The sequence below is a fragment of the Malaclemys terrapin genome, chromosome 13 (genome assembly GCF_027887155.1).
Source record: "Malaclemys terrapin pileata isolate rMalTer1 chromosome 13, rMalTer1.hap1, whole genome shotgun sequence".
Lineage (NCBI taxonomy): Eukaryota > Metazoa > Chordata > Testudines > Emydidae > Malaclemys > Malaclemys terrapin.
Window position 1 is genome coordinate 5,847,969 of NC_071517.1, and position 16,785 is coordinate 5,864,753.

The following is a 16,785-nucleotide window of genomic DNA, read 5'->3' on the forward strand; positions in this document are numbered from 1 at the left end:
ATCTAGCCGTATGTACCCATAAGCCCAGGTTTAATCCTACAGATCTTGGTAGTGTCTCTTTCTGTGTCTTCATTCAGCTGAAATGTTGTTTTGTAAGTTGTAATAGTGTGAGGTCACTTTGTTCCATGTCTCATGCCTGATATTCTGTTCTCTAGTCCATTTATCAACCTGAACTCGGCAATAACTCAAGTCTTCAGTAGAAATTGTGTATGTATGTTTTGGCATGTTACTGATGTCTAATATATGGTCCTTCAGAATAGCAAGGAGGTCAGTCTGCTCTGATTCTCCTTACTCCTTCCGGGAAGAAATATCTCAAAGGACAATTCTGTAACACCTGGATTAGCTCTATTTCCGGTGTATATAACTGCTCAGATTAGCTTTCTTTATAGCTGTCTGAGTAAATGGGAGACTCGTGTGTTGAAATTTATCAGGTAGTAATTTATCCCAAATCTTACTGTCTGCATCAGGGGTTTGAAAGCTAACAGGTTAGGTATTAGGGGATTACAAACACTTGGACGGTCTCATGCTGATAAATGGGAGGGAATTCCCAGTGAGGAAAATGTTCCGAACCAATGGTTTGCATTTAATTTCTTTGCAATTAAAGTGCTACTCTGTCAACCTTATGCGTTTTAGATAACGGAGGGAAATATTGGTGGGGGGAGGGGAATTGTGTCAGTACAAAGAATATTCTATATTATCCTGCACAGTCGGGAAGGAGGGATGAAATGGAGTGCATAGACCTGTGAAGAATCTGGGGGGCAAACCAAGGTTTGCAGAGGGCAGCCACATAACAAATGACACCCCTGCTGCGGGTATGCTGTGAGGGTCCATCTTCTGGGCTTTGAAAACAGGAATTGGTATGGCTAAGCATTAAGGTCTGTTTGGAATTCTAATTCCAGTGCACGGATCAGTGTGGTGCTATTCCGAAAAGTGACTATGCCCTGTGGGGTGTCTAAACGTCTCTCTGTCTTCAACATCAAGTGTGCTCAATTTTACTATCAAACTGGGGGGCAGGGGATGGGTTTCCCTCTTCCCACCTGCCAGCCCTAAAATCTCAGCCTGGATTGTGTAAATCAGACTAGGTTCTTTCCTACATGTGCAGCCCACCAGTAGCAGAGGTTCATGCAGACCAGATCCTGTCCTCACTCGAGACCTGTGGAATCCTATCACTTTCCAATTATGCCTCCCTGACCCCTGTGCAGCCCCACTGGAGGCAGTGGGATTGCACAGGTGCCACCGACTAGATTTTAGGACATGATCTTGATGCTGCAGAAGGAGGACCGGAATCCGAGCTCACGCTCTTTCCTGCTGCAGGGTTAACAGGACCAAAGAGCAATAAAAACGTGTCACCATAGTCAGTGATTTATGACTTTGCATATAAACAAGGAGAGGATTTGTGGAACAGGAGACTTTATTTAAAAAAAACAACTACCACACACTCCTTGGAGGAGAACTGTATTTTAAATCTATATTCTAAGAGATCGCTGTTGCCAGTGGCTATCTTTACTAATGAAGGGGTGTTTGTGGCTGCTCCTCTCAGAATATAAATTCTCTTATGATACACCCGCAGGAGATTTCCAGATCTGGGAACTTTAATGGCTGTCATTCCAGCTTCCTGCATAACACTACAATTTAAAACATTGTTTGCTTTCTTATATGGTGTATTTGGGGGTTTTAATCTTTACTCAGCAGGGTTTGTAAAGTCTCTTCTCCCCCACCCCCCTCTCCGCCAGTTTCAAAGGAGATGGATTACGCTAAACCCCTCCCCTTTTAGAAAGGAAGAAGCCTGTAACGTCACCTGGTTATAAAATCAATCTCAGCCCTTCCAAAGCTCAAACTCTGCTTATTTCTCATTGATATTCTTTTTCAGGATGGGAGATCCCACAGCTGTCAGCCAATAAAAAGAACCACCAAGAACAGAGGTTGCATTCAAATGCAAGAGCTTTGCCTCATCTCAAAAGAGAAAACCAGTCCTTTACTCCTCTCCAGTTAGCAGCAGCAGCATTATATTATTAATTATCTAAGAGCCCCCAATCACAGACCAGGACCCCACTATGCTAGGTGTTGTACAAACACAAAACAGAGTCCCTGCCCCACAGCTTACAGTCTCAAAAAACCCACAGAAAACTGATCTGAAAGGGGACACTTCACCCTCCATAGACTGTGTTGATGTTTTTCTCAGATATTCTCGTTGCCTGGTTCTCACTAACCCCTAGATCTGGGATGGCTCTTAGAAGGTTAAAACCAGTGTAAGGCTTGATTTCTCTACTTAACATGCCTCCTTTCAAGGTAGCTAGGGCTGGGCTGAAGGCATACAAGGAACTGAGCCCACACCCTGACTGTCAGGTCCCTGGAAGCTCATTCTGCTGCGGTTCTAACATTATCTAAAGGCTGATCCTCTTTGGCTGTGAATTCCAGACTGTTTCTTTTGTATAGGACATGTTGCATGTATTGGTCCTATCAGCAATTGGCCCGCTAAATATTAGAGCAGTCAACTGCCACCCTATGGTGGCCATTTTGAATGCAGCTGACCAACCTCTGTGGACTACAAAGGAGCCAATTTCTGTCAGGGTGGCTTTTAGGCCTCTATTAATCCTACACCAGCTTCCACAAACAATGTATTTGTGGGGCACAGCATTGCTACCCTGTTTCAATACATGCGGTAAATAAAAAGGCTTGAGTTACTTGCCCCATTTGTTCTAGCCTTAATGGAAGCCCTACATAGACAATATGGCATCTGCTAGTGGACTAAAGAAAGGCTTGGATATTATGAGACAACGGACTGGTGACTATAGGTGTTGACAGATGATGCGAACAATGCCCCAGCCCTATGTTGGACAATGGGAACTGGCTGACCAATGACAGTAGCCAGCAGGGCACCAGGCATCAAGGAGGATCGCATATTAACTCACAATAAGGATTAAATGAAGATGCGAAAGGGGTGTGTTTGCAGGAAAAGATGCCTAGTAAAATGTCCAAGCAGTCTTATTTGGGCATGCAGGGCTATATCATAAGGCTAGGGGAACATAGACGCAGGCCACCAGAGATGGCTATCCAATCCCTTAGGGAAAAGGTTGTTTGGTGGCACCTTAAAGACTGAGATCCTTAGCGAAGCTTTTAGCAAAAGGGTGTGTGCAGACTCCTCGCTGTTTTAATTGTATCCTCCGGAAGACAAGCTACTGAAGCTGTTGCTCAACATCTGTTCAGGCTAACAGATTTATTTGGGCATAAGCTTTCACTCCTCGTTGTTGTTGTGGGTACAACTAACACAGCTATCCCTCTGATACTTGAGGGTACCACTGACTTTCTCTCTTAATCCACTTTTCCCCCCCCCCCTTTAGGGATGCATCAAATCTTCATGTTTGTTAAGATTTTCTTAATAATTTGAGTCCAGTTCCTGAACTCTGGGTGAGCTTTAGATTTGTTGTGTCCCCCCCCCCGAGGGAATAAAAGAGAACTCGCTTTCTTGTTTGGAGGGCTGGAAAGCATTCATAGGATGGTATGGCCAGCTCTCTTTCGGTGCTTGTGCCACAGAGACTTGTTGATTCTGATTTTCTTGGAATCTGTGGAACATTTAGTAACTCTATTATGCTGTCCTCTGCCTTGTGCATTGGGAATTATGAGATGCTTGCTAGTGTTAAGTCACGTGTGATCGAATAATCAAGAGCCTCTAGAGAGAAAATAAATGAGTGGACCGTTTAGGGAAATTTGACTTAATAATCACTTCTGGACTATTTTGACTTGCTAAAAAATAAAGTCTCTTCCTTTTGGAAGGATGTGACAATTCATATATAAAACCTACCCCTTTCAAAATCCCTTATTGGCTGGGGAACTGCTCTTTTCTGCAGGGTAACTTTTTTTTTTATTCATTTATTTTAATCAAACTTTAGATTTGTCAATAAAGGATCAAAGTCCCCTTCTACAATAACTGGTCTTGATCTTCTAAATCTATTGTTCTCTAGAGAAGCAATTAAGAGGGGTGATTCAGACAGAGGCAACTAATCACAGATTTAATTTATAGTCTGATAAAGAAGTCCTTGCTTTAGCATCTGATCAGGCAAACAGTAACTCCTGCATGTACTCCCACTGAGACTATATGGGAGAGTGAACGTGTGCATGGAAAGAACTGTTTGCAGGATTGGGTCTTTACTCTCCAAGACCCCATTAATTTGATTCTGCGCCTTTTGACTTTTAAGTGCAACTTCCACCTGTAAATATTGTTTGTAATTAACACAGAGGAGCTAAGCCAATTGTGATCTTCATGATGCTCTGAGGTCACTCATAACTAATGAACATTCTGCTTGTGTGTTTCTTTTGCTGTAGTTACGTTTTTATACGGAGACGCCGCCTGCAAAATGAGTTATAAAATCTAAATGTATGCTGCCTTCATCAACTGCACCTACTTTGAGTAACTGTAGAAAGTATGGATTCCTGTAGTCAGTATTTGCTATCGTTTGTTTTATCTTTGGCACCTCCTTTGCATCTCTTGATTTTTCTTTGCTTGCCCCATACAAGCAAGCTAAGAGCTGACGGCACCCTGGGGTTTTAATGGAAGAAACGAATTCCTACATTTCTCATTATGTTCTGATAAATGCCCGCTTTGAGTGTAAACGTGTAAACTAAACAGACCAACAAAACAGTGACTGCTTGGAAGGGAAGTGTGGCTGAGCAATAAACTGTGTCTATTAGCTCTGGTCAGATGAGCTGCTTTCCCCCCCCTTCCCCGCCCCCCAAATGAAGAAAATGTTTTTCCCTCCGTGAAATCTTGCCTACAACTACAAAACTTCATCTGATTTTAAACGCTTGCAATTCCCTCTAGCTGGTCACATGCCACTTCTCAAGCTCTATTTTCAGACATTCCGCTTCCAAGGCCAGAAGGGACCACTGTGATCAACTAGTCTTACCTCCTGTAGAGCACAGGCCAGAGAACGTCCTCAAAAATAATTCCTAGAGCAGATGTTAAATCAAGATTAGATTTTTGTTTTTTAAAATCAGTGTTGGAGAACCCACCATAACCTGTGATGAGTTGTCCCAATGGTTCATTACTCTTGCTGTTTAAATTTACACCTTATTTCCAGTCTGAACTTGTCTAGCTTCAACTTCCAGCCATTGGATTGTTATACCTGAAGAGCCCACTATTAAATCTTTCTTCCACACGTAGATACTTACAGACTGCGATCAAGTCACCCCTTAACCTTCCCTTTGTTCAATTAAATAGATTCTAGGAGCTCTATCACTGTAAGGCAGGTTTTCTAATCCTTTAATTGTTCTTGTGGCGCTTCACTGACCCCTCCCCAATTTATCAGCATCCCTCTTGAAGTGTGGACACCAGGATTGCAATAGCTGGCACACCAGTGCCAAAGACAGAGGTAAAATACCTCGACTGCTACTACGTGAGACTTCGCTGTTTAATGCAGCCAAGGACTGCATCAGCCCTTGTGGCCACGGGGTCGCACTGGGGGCTCATATTCAGCTTGATGATCCCCAAGTCTTTTTCGCTGCTTCCCAGGATAGAGTCCCACATCCTGTAAGTGTGGCCTTCAGGATTTGCTCCTAGATTTTTTCAGTTTACATTTTGCCATAGCAAAACACACGTTGTTCGCTTGTATCCGGATCGCTCTGTATCAGTGACCTATCCTCTTCATTATTTCCCACTCTCCCAACTTCTCACCTGTAAGCATTATCTGGTTTTGTTTGTTTTTTGCCTTCCACTTCCTACATAAATAGTGTAGGGCAAGAACTGATCCCTGTGGGAACCCACAAGAAACATCCAGTCAATGACGTCTGCCTGTTTACAATTACATTGTGAGACCTATCAGTAAGCCAGTTTTTAATCCATTTAACGTGTGCCTGCTTAGTTTTATCTTTCTAATTTTTTAAATCAAAATCTCATGTGATACCAAGTCAAACACCTTACAGAAGTCTAACACTATTACCTTTATCAACCAAACTTGTAATCTCTTCCCCCAACCCCCTCAAAAATAATCAAGTTAGTTTGACAGGATCTGTTTTTCCATAAACCCATGTTGATTGCCATGAGTTATGTTCCCTCCTGTAGCGGGGCAGTCACCCTGCTCTGGCTAAGAAGGGGTTAAAAGCCAGTCCTTGGAGAGAGCCAGGGCTGAGAGAAAAGGCTAGGCTGATTGGGGACACAACCACAGCTGGGGCCACGCCCCAATCAGACCACAGCTGGCCCTATAAAAGGGCTGTGAGCCAGGCACTCAGCCACACACTCTCTAGCTTATGAGAGAGAAGGACTTGGCTGCCTAGTTGCTAGGTAGGGTACCTGAGGTGGAGCAGTGCTGGGAAAAGGCAGAGGCAACTGGGGAGCTCCAGCCTAGAAAAACTCCAGGCTGTAGGCCTTGTTAAGGGCCTGCAAAAGGTACTGGGACTGCAGAGGGGCAGCCCAGAGATAGGCAAAGGCAGCTGGTCCAACCCCCCTTGCCGATGATCAGTGGTTTATAGACTGCAGTCTGGCCCAGGGAGCGGGGGCTAGACGATGACTGGCAGTAGCCACTGAGGCAAGGGGAGGATAGCGGGTTGGGGGTTCCCCTGGGAGGGGAAACCCAGATTGTGGGTTACTGCAGGGGGCAGAACCCTGATGTAAAAGGGCACTGGGATTTGGGAGGGACCCGGGGGCCAGCAGCAGGTGAGACACCAGCCTGCAGAGGGCACTCTGGGGCTGGTGCAGAGCTAATTCCCAGGACTACCAGCAGGAGTTGCCAGGCCGGTGAGTCGTCGCCCCACCACACCACTTTTAATTCTTTATTATTTGAGTCCCCATTAACCACACCATTCTCTTGCCCAGGATCAATATAATTAACTGGGTTGTCCCATCTACCTTTTTTAAATATTGGCACAACAATAGTTTTCTTCCAGACTTTTGGAATTTCCCTCATGTTCCAAGACTTCAACATTCATAGTCCAATGAGCACCTCAACTTGCATCCAAGAGTTTAAAAAAAAGCTAGTAATCTGGCCTCACTAACTTAAAAATGTCTAACTTAGCAGCTGCTGTTTAATATCCTTCTGAGATACTAGTGGAATGGAAAATATTATATGATATGACTACATCATCTATAGTTTCCTCAAAACACAGAACAGAAACATTTCGGTATTATCAATAATTCTACCACTTCCATCTAGTAATGGACCACAAGCCTTGTTAGGATTCTTTGTTCCTAATGTACTTACGCCTTTTTATTATCCTTAACTTTGCTGATCATAGATGTCCCCTTGTGTCCCTTTGCTTCCCTTATCAATTTTCTACAATTCCTAGTGTCTGATTTATATTCATTATTATCAACTTCTCCTTTATTCTACTTGTTACTACTTTTTTTTTTTATATAGCTTCTTTCACTTCCCCTCTGAGCCAGGTAGCAGCCCTAATGAGTGGTGCCCTTTCTTCCCACTAAAGCTTCTTGGAAAAAGGAACTCTAACGTTAACTTTATGTACGTTTATACATGAAACCTGACTAGACCCCCAAAATGCTGCTTTTCCCCCTGCCTCTAGCTGCATAGCTTTTTGCATCACATTTATGCAAGCTCAATCCCCTGCTGTATGTGGATTCCAAACTGATGAAATTGGCATGGTAAGGAGCCTCCATTTCCAGTAAGTAGGTCATTAACTGAACAAGAACGATATGCAAAAGCATGAGTGTAACTTGCTGGAATTTTGATCAAGGATGTCCAGATGACTCTACTCTAACTGAAGTAGCTGGGCAAAGAGGAGAAGAGTTTTTAGCAGGTTGGACATATTAAAATAAACACATGCGAATAGGACAGGTGTGGTGAAATGTATGAAACACCAGCCAAGTGCTCTGGATTTTCAGTTTAAAAATAATGATGCTTTTAATTTGGCTTTCAAGGGGGGAGGGAAGGGGGGTAAGCATTCCTAAACTACAAAAGGAGTGACTATCCCCCCGCCAAACGGTCACTATTTAAATCTCCTTCTCCTTGAATAAGGATTACTAATCACAAATTTCCCTCTCTCCCCACTTTATGTCCAAACTAAGGTAGATTTGGAAGGGATGAGAGGCCAGAAAAAAACATCTTTGAATGCAATATCTAAGAAAATATGAAAATTAGACTTCATCACCTTCATAAGCTCTGTTATTGTACAGCACGGTATTTAAAGCTGCATAAGTCGTGGGTCCTAAACTTGCTTCTAGCACCACTGCAGCCAATAACTCTAATCTCAAAACATTTCCAGACAGGCCTCTATGCACTTCTACAGGTAATGAAACTTTTTTTTTTTAATTATAACTCTAGCCGTGCTTAGGAATTAAAGGAATAGTCCCTCTATTTCCCAGCCACTAGGCTGATTCAACATATTACATCATTTTTATGCTCCTGTAAGCCTACTAGGTGGTATAAGGGTAGATGGCTAGTCTTTAAAATGCAGATGTTTTACAGATAAATTGATACCCAGGAGAACGTGTGATATTAACCCCAGCATCCAGTGACGAGGCCTGTGTGTGGTTTAAAAAAAAAAAAAAGCTGCAATATCTATTATTAGGCATACTTTCCCTTCCAGGTGGTCTGAATTATTTTTCTCCCTGCTGACAATAGAAGTGCTAGAGTCGCTTTGACTAGCTGCCTGTAAAAACTGTTCCATGCTTTCAGACTTCTGATGCATGCTTACATGTGTATTTCTCTGCAAAATGGTAGCACAGAATTAGTACAATTCATTCCACATGGGAGTTCAAATAAACAAGTTCTGACATCTCTCTCCTTGTATTTCCATAATCCAGTGAAGTAAAGGGCTGGAAATGCTAAATCTACAGTAGAGAGACAAGGTGGGTGATTGTGTCTCCCTCTCATAACCTGGGACCAACATGGCTACAACAACAAATCTATTGTACGCAGTCAGGTAACGCATTTGGAAGGAGGGATAGGAGAACGATGAGAAAACAGGGGCAACAAAAGTTAAATATGGTAACAGACACAGCGATGGTCAATGTGCCTTCAACGACATGTGATCAGGACCTCAGCTGTGTCTCCCTTGTGATCATTCAAGGTCCCATGTTACTTTTTAAAAGTGTTCCTCTATAACTTGACTTTAAAAAAAACTACTTTAAAACAATTTCTGTTTCTGGCAAACCACTCTCAGATAGTATGGTTCTGAAGTTGTTTTTGAAATCCTTTTTAAAAAAAATTCTTATAAAAAAATACTTAAGAACTATTTTTTAAAAATTTTATTAAGGACCTTTTCAGCAAGGAAGAAACTGAATGATTAAAGAAAATACTGGGGGGGAAAGTGTTCCTCCCCTCCCCCCCACAATCATCATAGATGTTACTTGTAACTATAGTACAGACCAAATTTTGACAGAAATATAATTTTCATGTTGACTGGATCCCTTTAATTCCAGTGTCTTTGGGCAGAATTAATATTTACTGCTCTAAATCCCTCCGGCAGGTTTAATTGAATATGATGATCTTCACGCCCTTCTCCTAAATAGCTGAAGATATTTCAAGAGGCTGCTAAACAGTTGTCTTGTTTCACCCCAGAGGTGGCTGCATTTCAGTGGTTAGTGATGTGCTTCTTAAAATATCCCTCCCCTATATCACAAGGTTGCTGTGAGATTTAGTCATCTGAGACCCAAAAAGAGCACTAGTCTCTACTCCACCCTATCCCTTTCCCTACTTTATCACTTTTATTGCTCAAATTATTTTAACATTTCCATTTTCTCAAATACTCATAACCAGCAAGTGGTCTGCAAGGCACTATGCAAAGCTGGTGACATGGAAAGTACGTCAGCCATTCCACCCATGCTATTAGAGTGTAGTGGGTGTCAAGTGGCTCACAGATCGAAGGACAGGATACCTTACAGGCTTACACACTTTAACATCCAACTGGCATTTTGCAAACCCCGCTCGCTCTCGCATTCCTAAAACCAGAGCCAGCTGGCAACAAAACTTCCCATCAAACATATAAGCAGTGCAAGGGCACCCTCAGGAGCCCTTCTGCCAGAGCCACTCCTTATCACCGATACAGGGTGTGCTCACAGAACCACTTTCAGCTCCAAAACATGTGGGACAAACGCACCTGGCACCTTTTCCACTGGCAACATCTGCAGAAATGACCTGGTGGTAAAGGGTGAGCACAGAGCATGCACCTCTTTCCTGATAGACAGGCTTGGCAGAACACTCTATAGTCGTATGTAAATATGTATAAAATATGAATATTGATTATTTTTAAGTAGGGCTGTCAATCGCAGTTAATTCATGCGATTAACTTAAATTAATCACAGTTTTAATCGCACTGTTAAACAATAGGATACCAATTGAAATGTATTACATATTTTTGGATGGGGGGTTTTCTACATTTTCAAATATACTGATTTCTATTACAACACAGAATACAAAGTGTACACTGCTCACTTTATATTTTTGATAACAAATATTTCCACAGTAAAAATGATAATCGTATTTTTCAATTCACCTCATACAAGTACTGTAGTGCAATCTCTTTATCATGAAAGTGCAACTTACAAATGTGGATTTTTGTTTTGTTTTGTTACATAACTGCACTCAAAAACAAAACAATGCAAAACTTTAGAGCCTACAAGTCCACTCAGTCCTACTTCTTATTCAGCCGATCGCTAAGACAAACAAGTATCAGGTAGCCATGTTAGTCTGTATTTACAAAAACAACAAGGAGTCCAGTGGCACCTTAAAGACTAAGATTTATTTGGGCATAAGCTTTTGTGGGTAAAAAACCACTTCAGATGCAAAGACAAACAAGTTTGTTACACTTATGGGAGATAATGCTGCCCACTTCTTATTTAGTGTCACCAGAAAGTGAGAACAGGTGTTTGCATGGGACTTTAGTAACCAGCATTGCAAGGTATTTATGTGCCAGATATGCTAAATATTCATATGCCCTTTCATGCTTCGGCAACCATTCCGGAGGACGTGCTTCCATGTTGATGACGCTCGTTTAAAAAAATAAAGCGTTAATTACATTTGTGACTGAACTCCTTGGGGGAGAACTGTATGTCTCCGGCTCTGTTTTACCTGCATTCTGCCATATATTTCAAGTTGTTGTAATCTGGGATGATGATGATTAGCACATGTTGTTCGTTTTAAAAACACTTTCACTGTAGCTTTGACAAAACACAAAGAAGGTACCAGTGTGAGATTTCTAAAGATAGCTACAGCACTGCACCCAAGGTTTAAGAATCTGAAGTGCCTCCCAAAATTTGAGGGAGACGAGGTGTAGAACATGCTTTCAGAAGTCTTAAAAGAGCAACACTCCAATGTGTAAACTACAGAACCTGAACCACCGTAAAACAAAATCAACCACCTGCTGGTGGCATCTGACACAGAGGATGAAAATGAACATGCGTCCGGCCGCACTGCTTTGGATTGTTATCAAGCAGAACCCATCATCAGCATGGACACATGTGCCCTGGAACGGTGGTTGAAGCATGAAGAGACACATGAATCTTTAGTGCATCTGGCATGTAACTATCTTGTGACACCAGCTACAACAGTGCCATGCGAACACCTGTTCTCGCTTCCAGGTGACCTTGTGAACAAGAAGCAGGCAGCATTATCTCCGGCAAATATAAACAAACTTGTTTGTCTGAGTGATTGGCTGAACAAGAAATAGGACTGATTGGACTTGTAGGCTCTAAAATTTTTACATTGTTTTATTTTTAATGCAGTTTTTTGTACATAATTCTACATTTGTAAGTTCAACTTTCATGGTAAAGAAATTGCAGTACAGTACTTGTATTAGGTGAATTGAAAAATACTTTTTTTACAGTGCAAATATTTGTAATCAGAAATAAAGTGAATATTTGAAAATGTAGAAAGCATCAAAATATTTAAATAAATGGCATTCTATTTTAACTGTGCGATTAATTTTTTAAATCTCTTGATGCCCTATTTTTAAGCATTTTTTTTCGGCTTTTATCTATTTAAATTTTCCAGTTGTGAGAAACTGCAGGGGGTGGCCAAACAATAATTTTGAGACTTTGTGACTCAAAGTTAGCGAAATTGTCAACATTACATGTCAAAATATACCAAATAAATATCCTTAAATCTAACTCTAAAAAGTTTTCAAGCAGCTTTTTCTTACTTTGCCTATACGTACATTTTGATTATCATCAATGGAAAAACATTTTCATTGGCTTGTGTGGGCCGTGAAATCAACTTTTACTGACACTTACCAATTAAAAATCTAATGCTGCCAAGGCTACCAATAGGTAATACAGAGAGTGATGTTGGCAGCTGCTTTATCAAAAGCACGGGTATAGTGCCACCACTGGCATCTGCTTAAGTTAGCAAAAGAGAGGGGGAACCCTAAGCTATAACCACTCCCACTTAGTCAGCTGTTCAAAATACTGGTCAGTTCTAAGTGATTGATAGCCGAGCAGCAATCTTCCACCCCTTAATCTGTTTTCTCACCCTGAGAAAATTCCTCTGATAGTTGTGAGAAAACTGAAATATCTTCCTTTGTGTGTGAGAGATTCACTTTTTTTTTAATGCAAAATGTGTTCTCGATTCTTAACACAGCTCTGTTAGAGGGGCCAATCACATAATAAAAAATGTACTGTACTGTTCCATACAACACACACAACAAAGGGACCATAATCAATCCTCTTTGAAAAAAGGGAGGGGGGGGGGGACACTACAAACTAAAAGGGCAGAATTCCTGCAAGTAACTTAACATTTGCAGTATCTGCCCACCTAGACAAACTCACTAGTTTCAAACCTCCTGGACTACACCAAGCATTACTGTATGATGCTTTTGCAAGTTTTCTCCTAGCCAAGTGACTATGTAAGGACAATATGTTGCTGGCAAGATGTTTTGAAATAGCACTGTGGAGGAAAAGTGGATGCTACATAACTAACCTGAATCTTTACAAGGCTTCGAAGAGGTTAATTTTATACCAGCAGCAACCCATAGGGGTGCTATACACAAAAATGATAAACATGAGTTACTATTTTGTTTTATACCTGTTCAGTTACTATTTAGAGCAGGAAAAAATTAAATGAACAATGGAATATAAATAAAATGTAACATTCAACATGTGCACTTCCTTTGATCAAAGTCCATAAGTACACGTTAGTGAGTCACACGTGACTAGCTTCTCACATTATCAGCATCCCATTTTAACTTGATTTAAAAAAAAAACAACTAAACATGAATCACTGAAATAAAGAACTGGGATGTAAGTAAATTTACTATCTCACACTCTGATCTGAGTATAGTATTGTGATCAGAACTTCTCTTACAAAAAACCTGTAAGTTTCAACCAGATTTTTTTTAAATATGGATTTAAAAAGTAAACCGCAACTGATGTTACAATAAATATCTATGCTATAACGTATTAATTCAGACTTGTAGCCTCTGACTTTCATGTGTTTAGCAAGGAATCTATGTAATAAGGGATTTCCTCACTTTCTTTTTCTGTAGTAGCCTATTAGTTGTGACAGCCATGTATTCCATATCTGGCACTGATTCTAATTCTTCTGTACTGTAATTTCCTCAAACAGATAATCTTCTGTACTATTTTGCATACATCAAGGTGGCATAAACTTCTGGGATACAGAAATGATACTTGGATATAAATTCTAGGCTTCCAGTTCTTTCTGTTCACTTATTTTAGTGCATTTTCTTTAGGGTGGGAAATAATTCCATACATAGGAATGTAGTTTTAGTTTCTTGAATAACGAAACTAAGCAAATCACGTCTTCCCAGTGATCTGCTTAATGTTTGAGATGCTAGAATTCTGTATCTTCTCATGACCCTCCTTCTTAATTTATATTTTAGCTGCCACAAAACTTTGGAATTCTAGCACTGGAATTCTGAACCTTAATGTGTTTATAAACACAATGAAAATATATCTGTATAAGACTGTTCTCTCAATTAACAAAATTAACTTTACCAAGGATGGTCTCTACCCTCAAATCTATTGCCTACGCATTTTTGATGGAATAGGAATATTTTATTTCCAATTACGTACAAATATGTGGTATCTTAAAAAAAAATTGATCTTTCATTTAAACCAAGGACGAGACTTGCTCTGGTACATACATATGTCAACTTAGTGACCAATCTCTTTTCACTGCATTGTCTCCGTTGTGAAGAAAAGCACCAAAACCAAATTAAATATAATCTTTGTCAATTTTTCAGAATAAGTTGTTGGAAATGACTTAAGGAGCAGGGATTCCAGAGTTGAATGGCGGGAGCTTATCAATAAATAAATTTTATTTTGACCAGCCTGGAAAGGTAACTTCATATGCAATATTAAATGATCTAACATATGTTATGCCTTTATTTCAGTCTGAAGAATATGACTATTTCAATATAGTTTCTTGAGGTAGGGGAAGGCTGTTGATGACTCAATTCAAAAGTAATGTAAACTTAAAGGCACTCGTATGATGGAGCTGAGAGTGGGATGGATGGAAAAGGGATTCAAGAATGAGCCTATTCACTGAAATAATGTTTTGTGGGTTGGCTACTTGTCCACTCCCATTTTATTGGTACTGAAGGGAACTGACAGGGCTATTGCTGGGAAACGCAAAAAGCTAGGTTAAAACCAGAAATGGGCTGCTTTCCCTTTACTAGGCAAACTTACTTAGAATTCTTTTTCTACTAGGCATCTGGTCCTGCTTGATCAGTTTTTCCAACTCTGTGGCTGGGGGAATCTCACAAAAAAAAAAACCCCACCCCACCTACCTTCCATCACTCCATTTCCCCACTGCAAAGGAGGCAGGATTCCCCCCTATGAGCTACAACTCAGCAGGTTGGGGTCTCATTAGTGACAGGTCCTGTGAGCATCCTCTTGTTCTATTTTATGTGATCAAACTTCTTTGGCTCCTTCTGTTGGAAACTTTTTTACATTTCTCCACTTGGCTGGAAAAGACGTTTGCAGCCAATCCAAATTGGGAATAAATTATATAACACCTCTGTTACAAAAGCAAAAATGGGGTGGGGGAAATATGAGAGCAACCCCTTGAGTTAAAGGATAAACTTACCTTCTCACCATGTCCTTTCCCACTGCACTTAGTCAAAGTGTATTGATTGATCAGGTTGCAGGACAGACTGCCCTAAAGTTCTAGGAACACCTTCCCAAGTGTCCGCTGCTGGCAATGTCTCTAATCCACCCCCAGAAACTATCTGATGGCTGCAAAATGCAAGAATAAGCAGCTTCCATATGAAAGCCGAACCAGCCAGCTCAAAGCTCATCTTGTGTACCCAGGAACCTCGTCGCCGACAAATAGGTGCATCTACGTGCACGGTGACTCCTCCTTATTCAAGACCTGTCTGCGATGATTATTGCATTTCCCCAGTATTTTTACAATTAAAAAAATCGCCCACAACTTTTCCCCCTCCCCTTGGGATACAAAGCAGTATGAGTCCTGAACAACCAAAGGTTTAACAAGAGAGAGCCCTCTCTGCAAGTCCCCAGGGCTTCTAAAACTCAGTACTGCCCCAATCCCACACAGCCTGTTTTAGAGGCGAAATAAAACAAAAGCTTTCCAATGCAGATTCCCAGCGATCTGATATCACACTCACTGCCTCTGACCAAAACTTACCAGATATTAAATGGGGGTGGGAGGTGTCGGTGGAAAATGATCTCAATACTGGCACCAGAACAATACTTTCTCATGGAAACATGGGTATATATTTAATTCCTAGTGACTCCACTCAAGTTTCACCTTCCATCCCCTGCAGAGACCTTTTTTTTAAAAAAAGTTTGGTTTAATGTTGCACTTGAAATTATCCGCTGTTCGGATGCATTTTGCCTATTTTGCAAATATATACAGTAATGCCTGCATCTGCTCTTCAACATTCTCTATCTGTCCTGACTATGCAAAAGGCAAAAAGAGCTCGGTAATCCCAGCAGAAGAATGCAAATAACGTCAATGCACAGCTGAACTGCAAGCCCTGCCTTACAGGAACTGTGTGTGTGAGTGTGTCTGTGTGTGTCTGCAAAAAAGGCACATACTAAACAGGAAATGCAACTGAAAGCTATTGAAAGCCTCAAACTTCAAAATGCAATTGCATCCCGAAAATTGCATTCATGCACTTGAAAATGCATGCATGCCTTTTTGCATATTTTGCAAGGAACAGAAGTCGGATCCTTACCTCTCGGCTGAGACATTTTCCCCTTTGCTTTGATGGGGGAGGGGAGCACAAAAGACTTTGCCTTGCCTCTCTTCTGTAGCTAGTTTTGCAACAAAGATGCAAACTGCAAGCGCTCAATCTTCATGCAACTGGAGTTTTTCTGACTTGCTGCAGCAGATCTCTTTGCAGAGAGGGGCGGTGCAATTGCACACCTTGCAAAACAGATTGCAAAGTAATTTTTTTCCCAATTGCAATGGAAGGGAAGGCTCTGCTGCACCTACATGATGGGCCAGGGCTGGCAGCTAAAAGCTCCAAACTTGGATCTGAGTATCTTAGTGCGCAGACGTCCTTCCTACGAGCACCGCAGTGATCACTGGGTAATGTAGTTTCCCGGAGAAGTCCATGGAACGCTTCCTTAAGGGGGAGACAGTTGCCGTGGTGCGTTGCAAAAATTGCACGGCACCGCACAGTCGATCTGGATGCATTGCAAAAATAATCGTCTCGTTCACACTGCAGAAATCGGCTTCGCCACAAACGACTGCACGTCCTTGTGCTTACAGGGAGTGTCACGGCAGCAGCAGCCGGTTAGTCAGTGTGGCTTTGATCAGCGGGGGGAGATGCAGATTACTATCGCCCTAGTTACAATATTCCTTTGGCGAGTGTGTGCATTTTTCTGTTTTATGGTAGTTAAGAATAGTC

The 16,785-nt window shown here is 41.3% G+C and overlaps 1 protein-coding gene across 1 annotated transcript in view; it reads right to left on the reverse strand.

Annotated features, from left to right (window-relative positions):
- MAP2K6 (mitogen-activated protein kinase kinase 6) overlaps nucleotides 1-16,378 on the reverse strand; it is a 74,926-nt gene extending 58,548 nt beyond the window's left edge. The window contains exon 1 of the mRNA XM_054047778.1: nucleotides 16,108-16,378. Coding sequence (XP_053903753.1) covers nucleotides 16,108-16,123 — 16 coding nt within the window. The 5' untranslated portion in view covers nucleotides 16,124-16,378. The remainder of the gene's footprint in view (nucleotides 1-16,107) is intronic.
- Nucleotides 16,379-16,785: the final 407 nt, after the last annotated feature.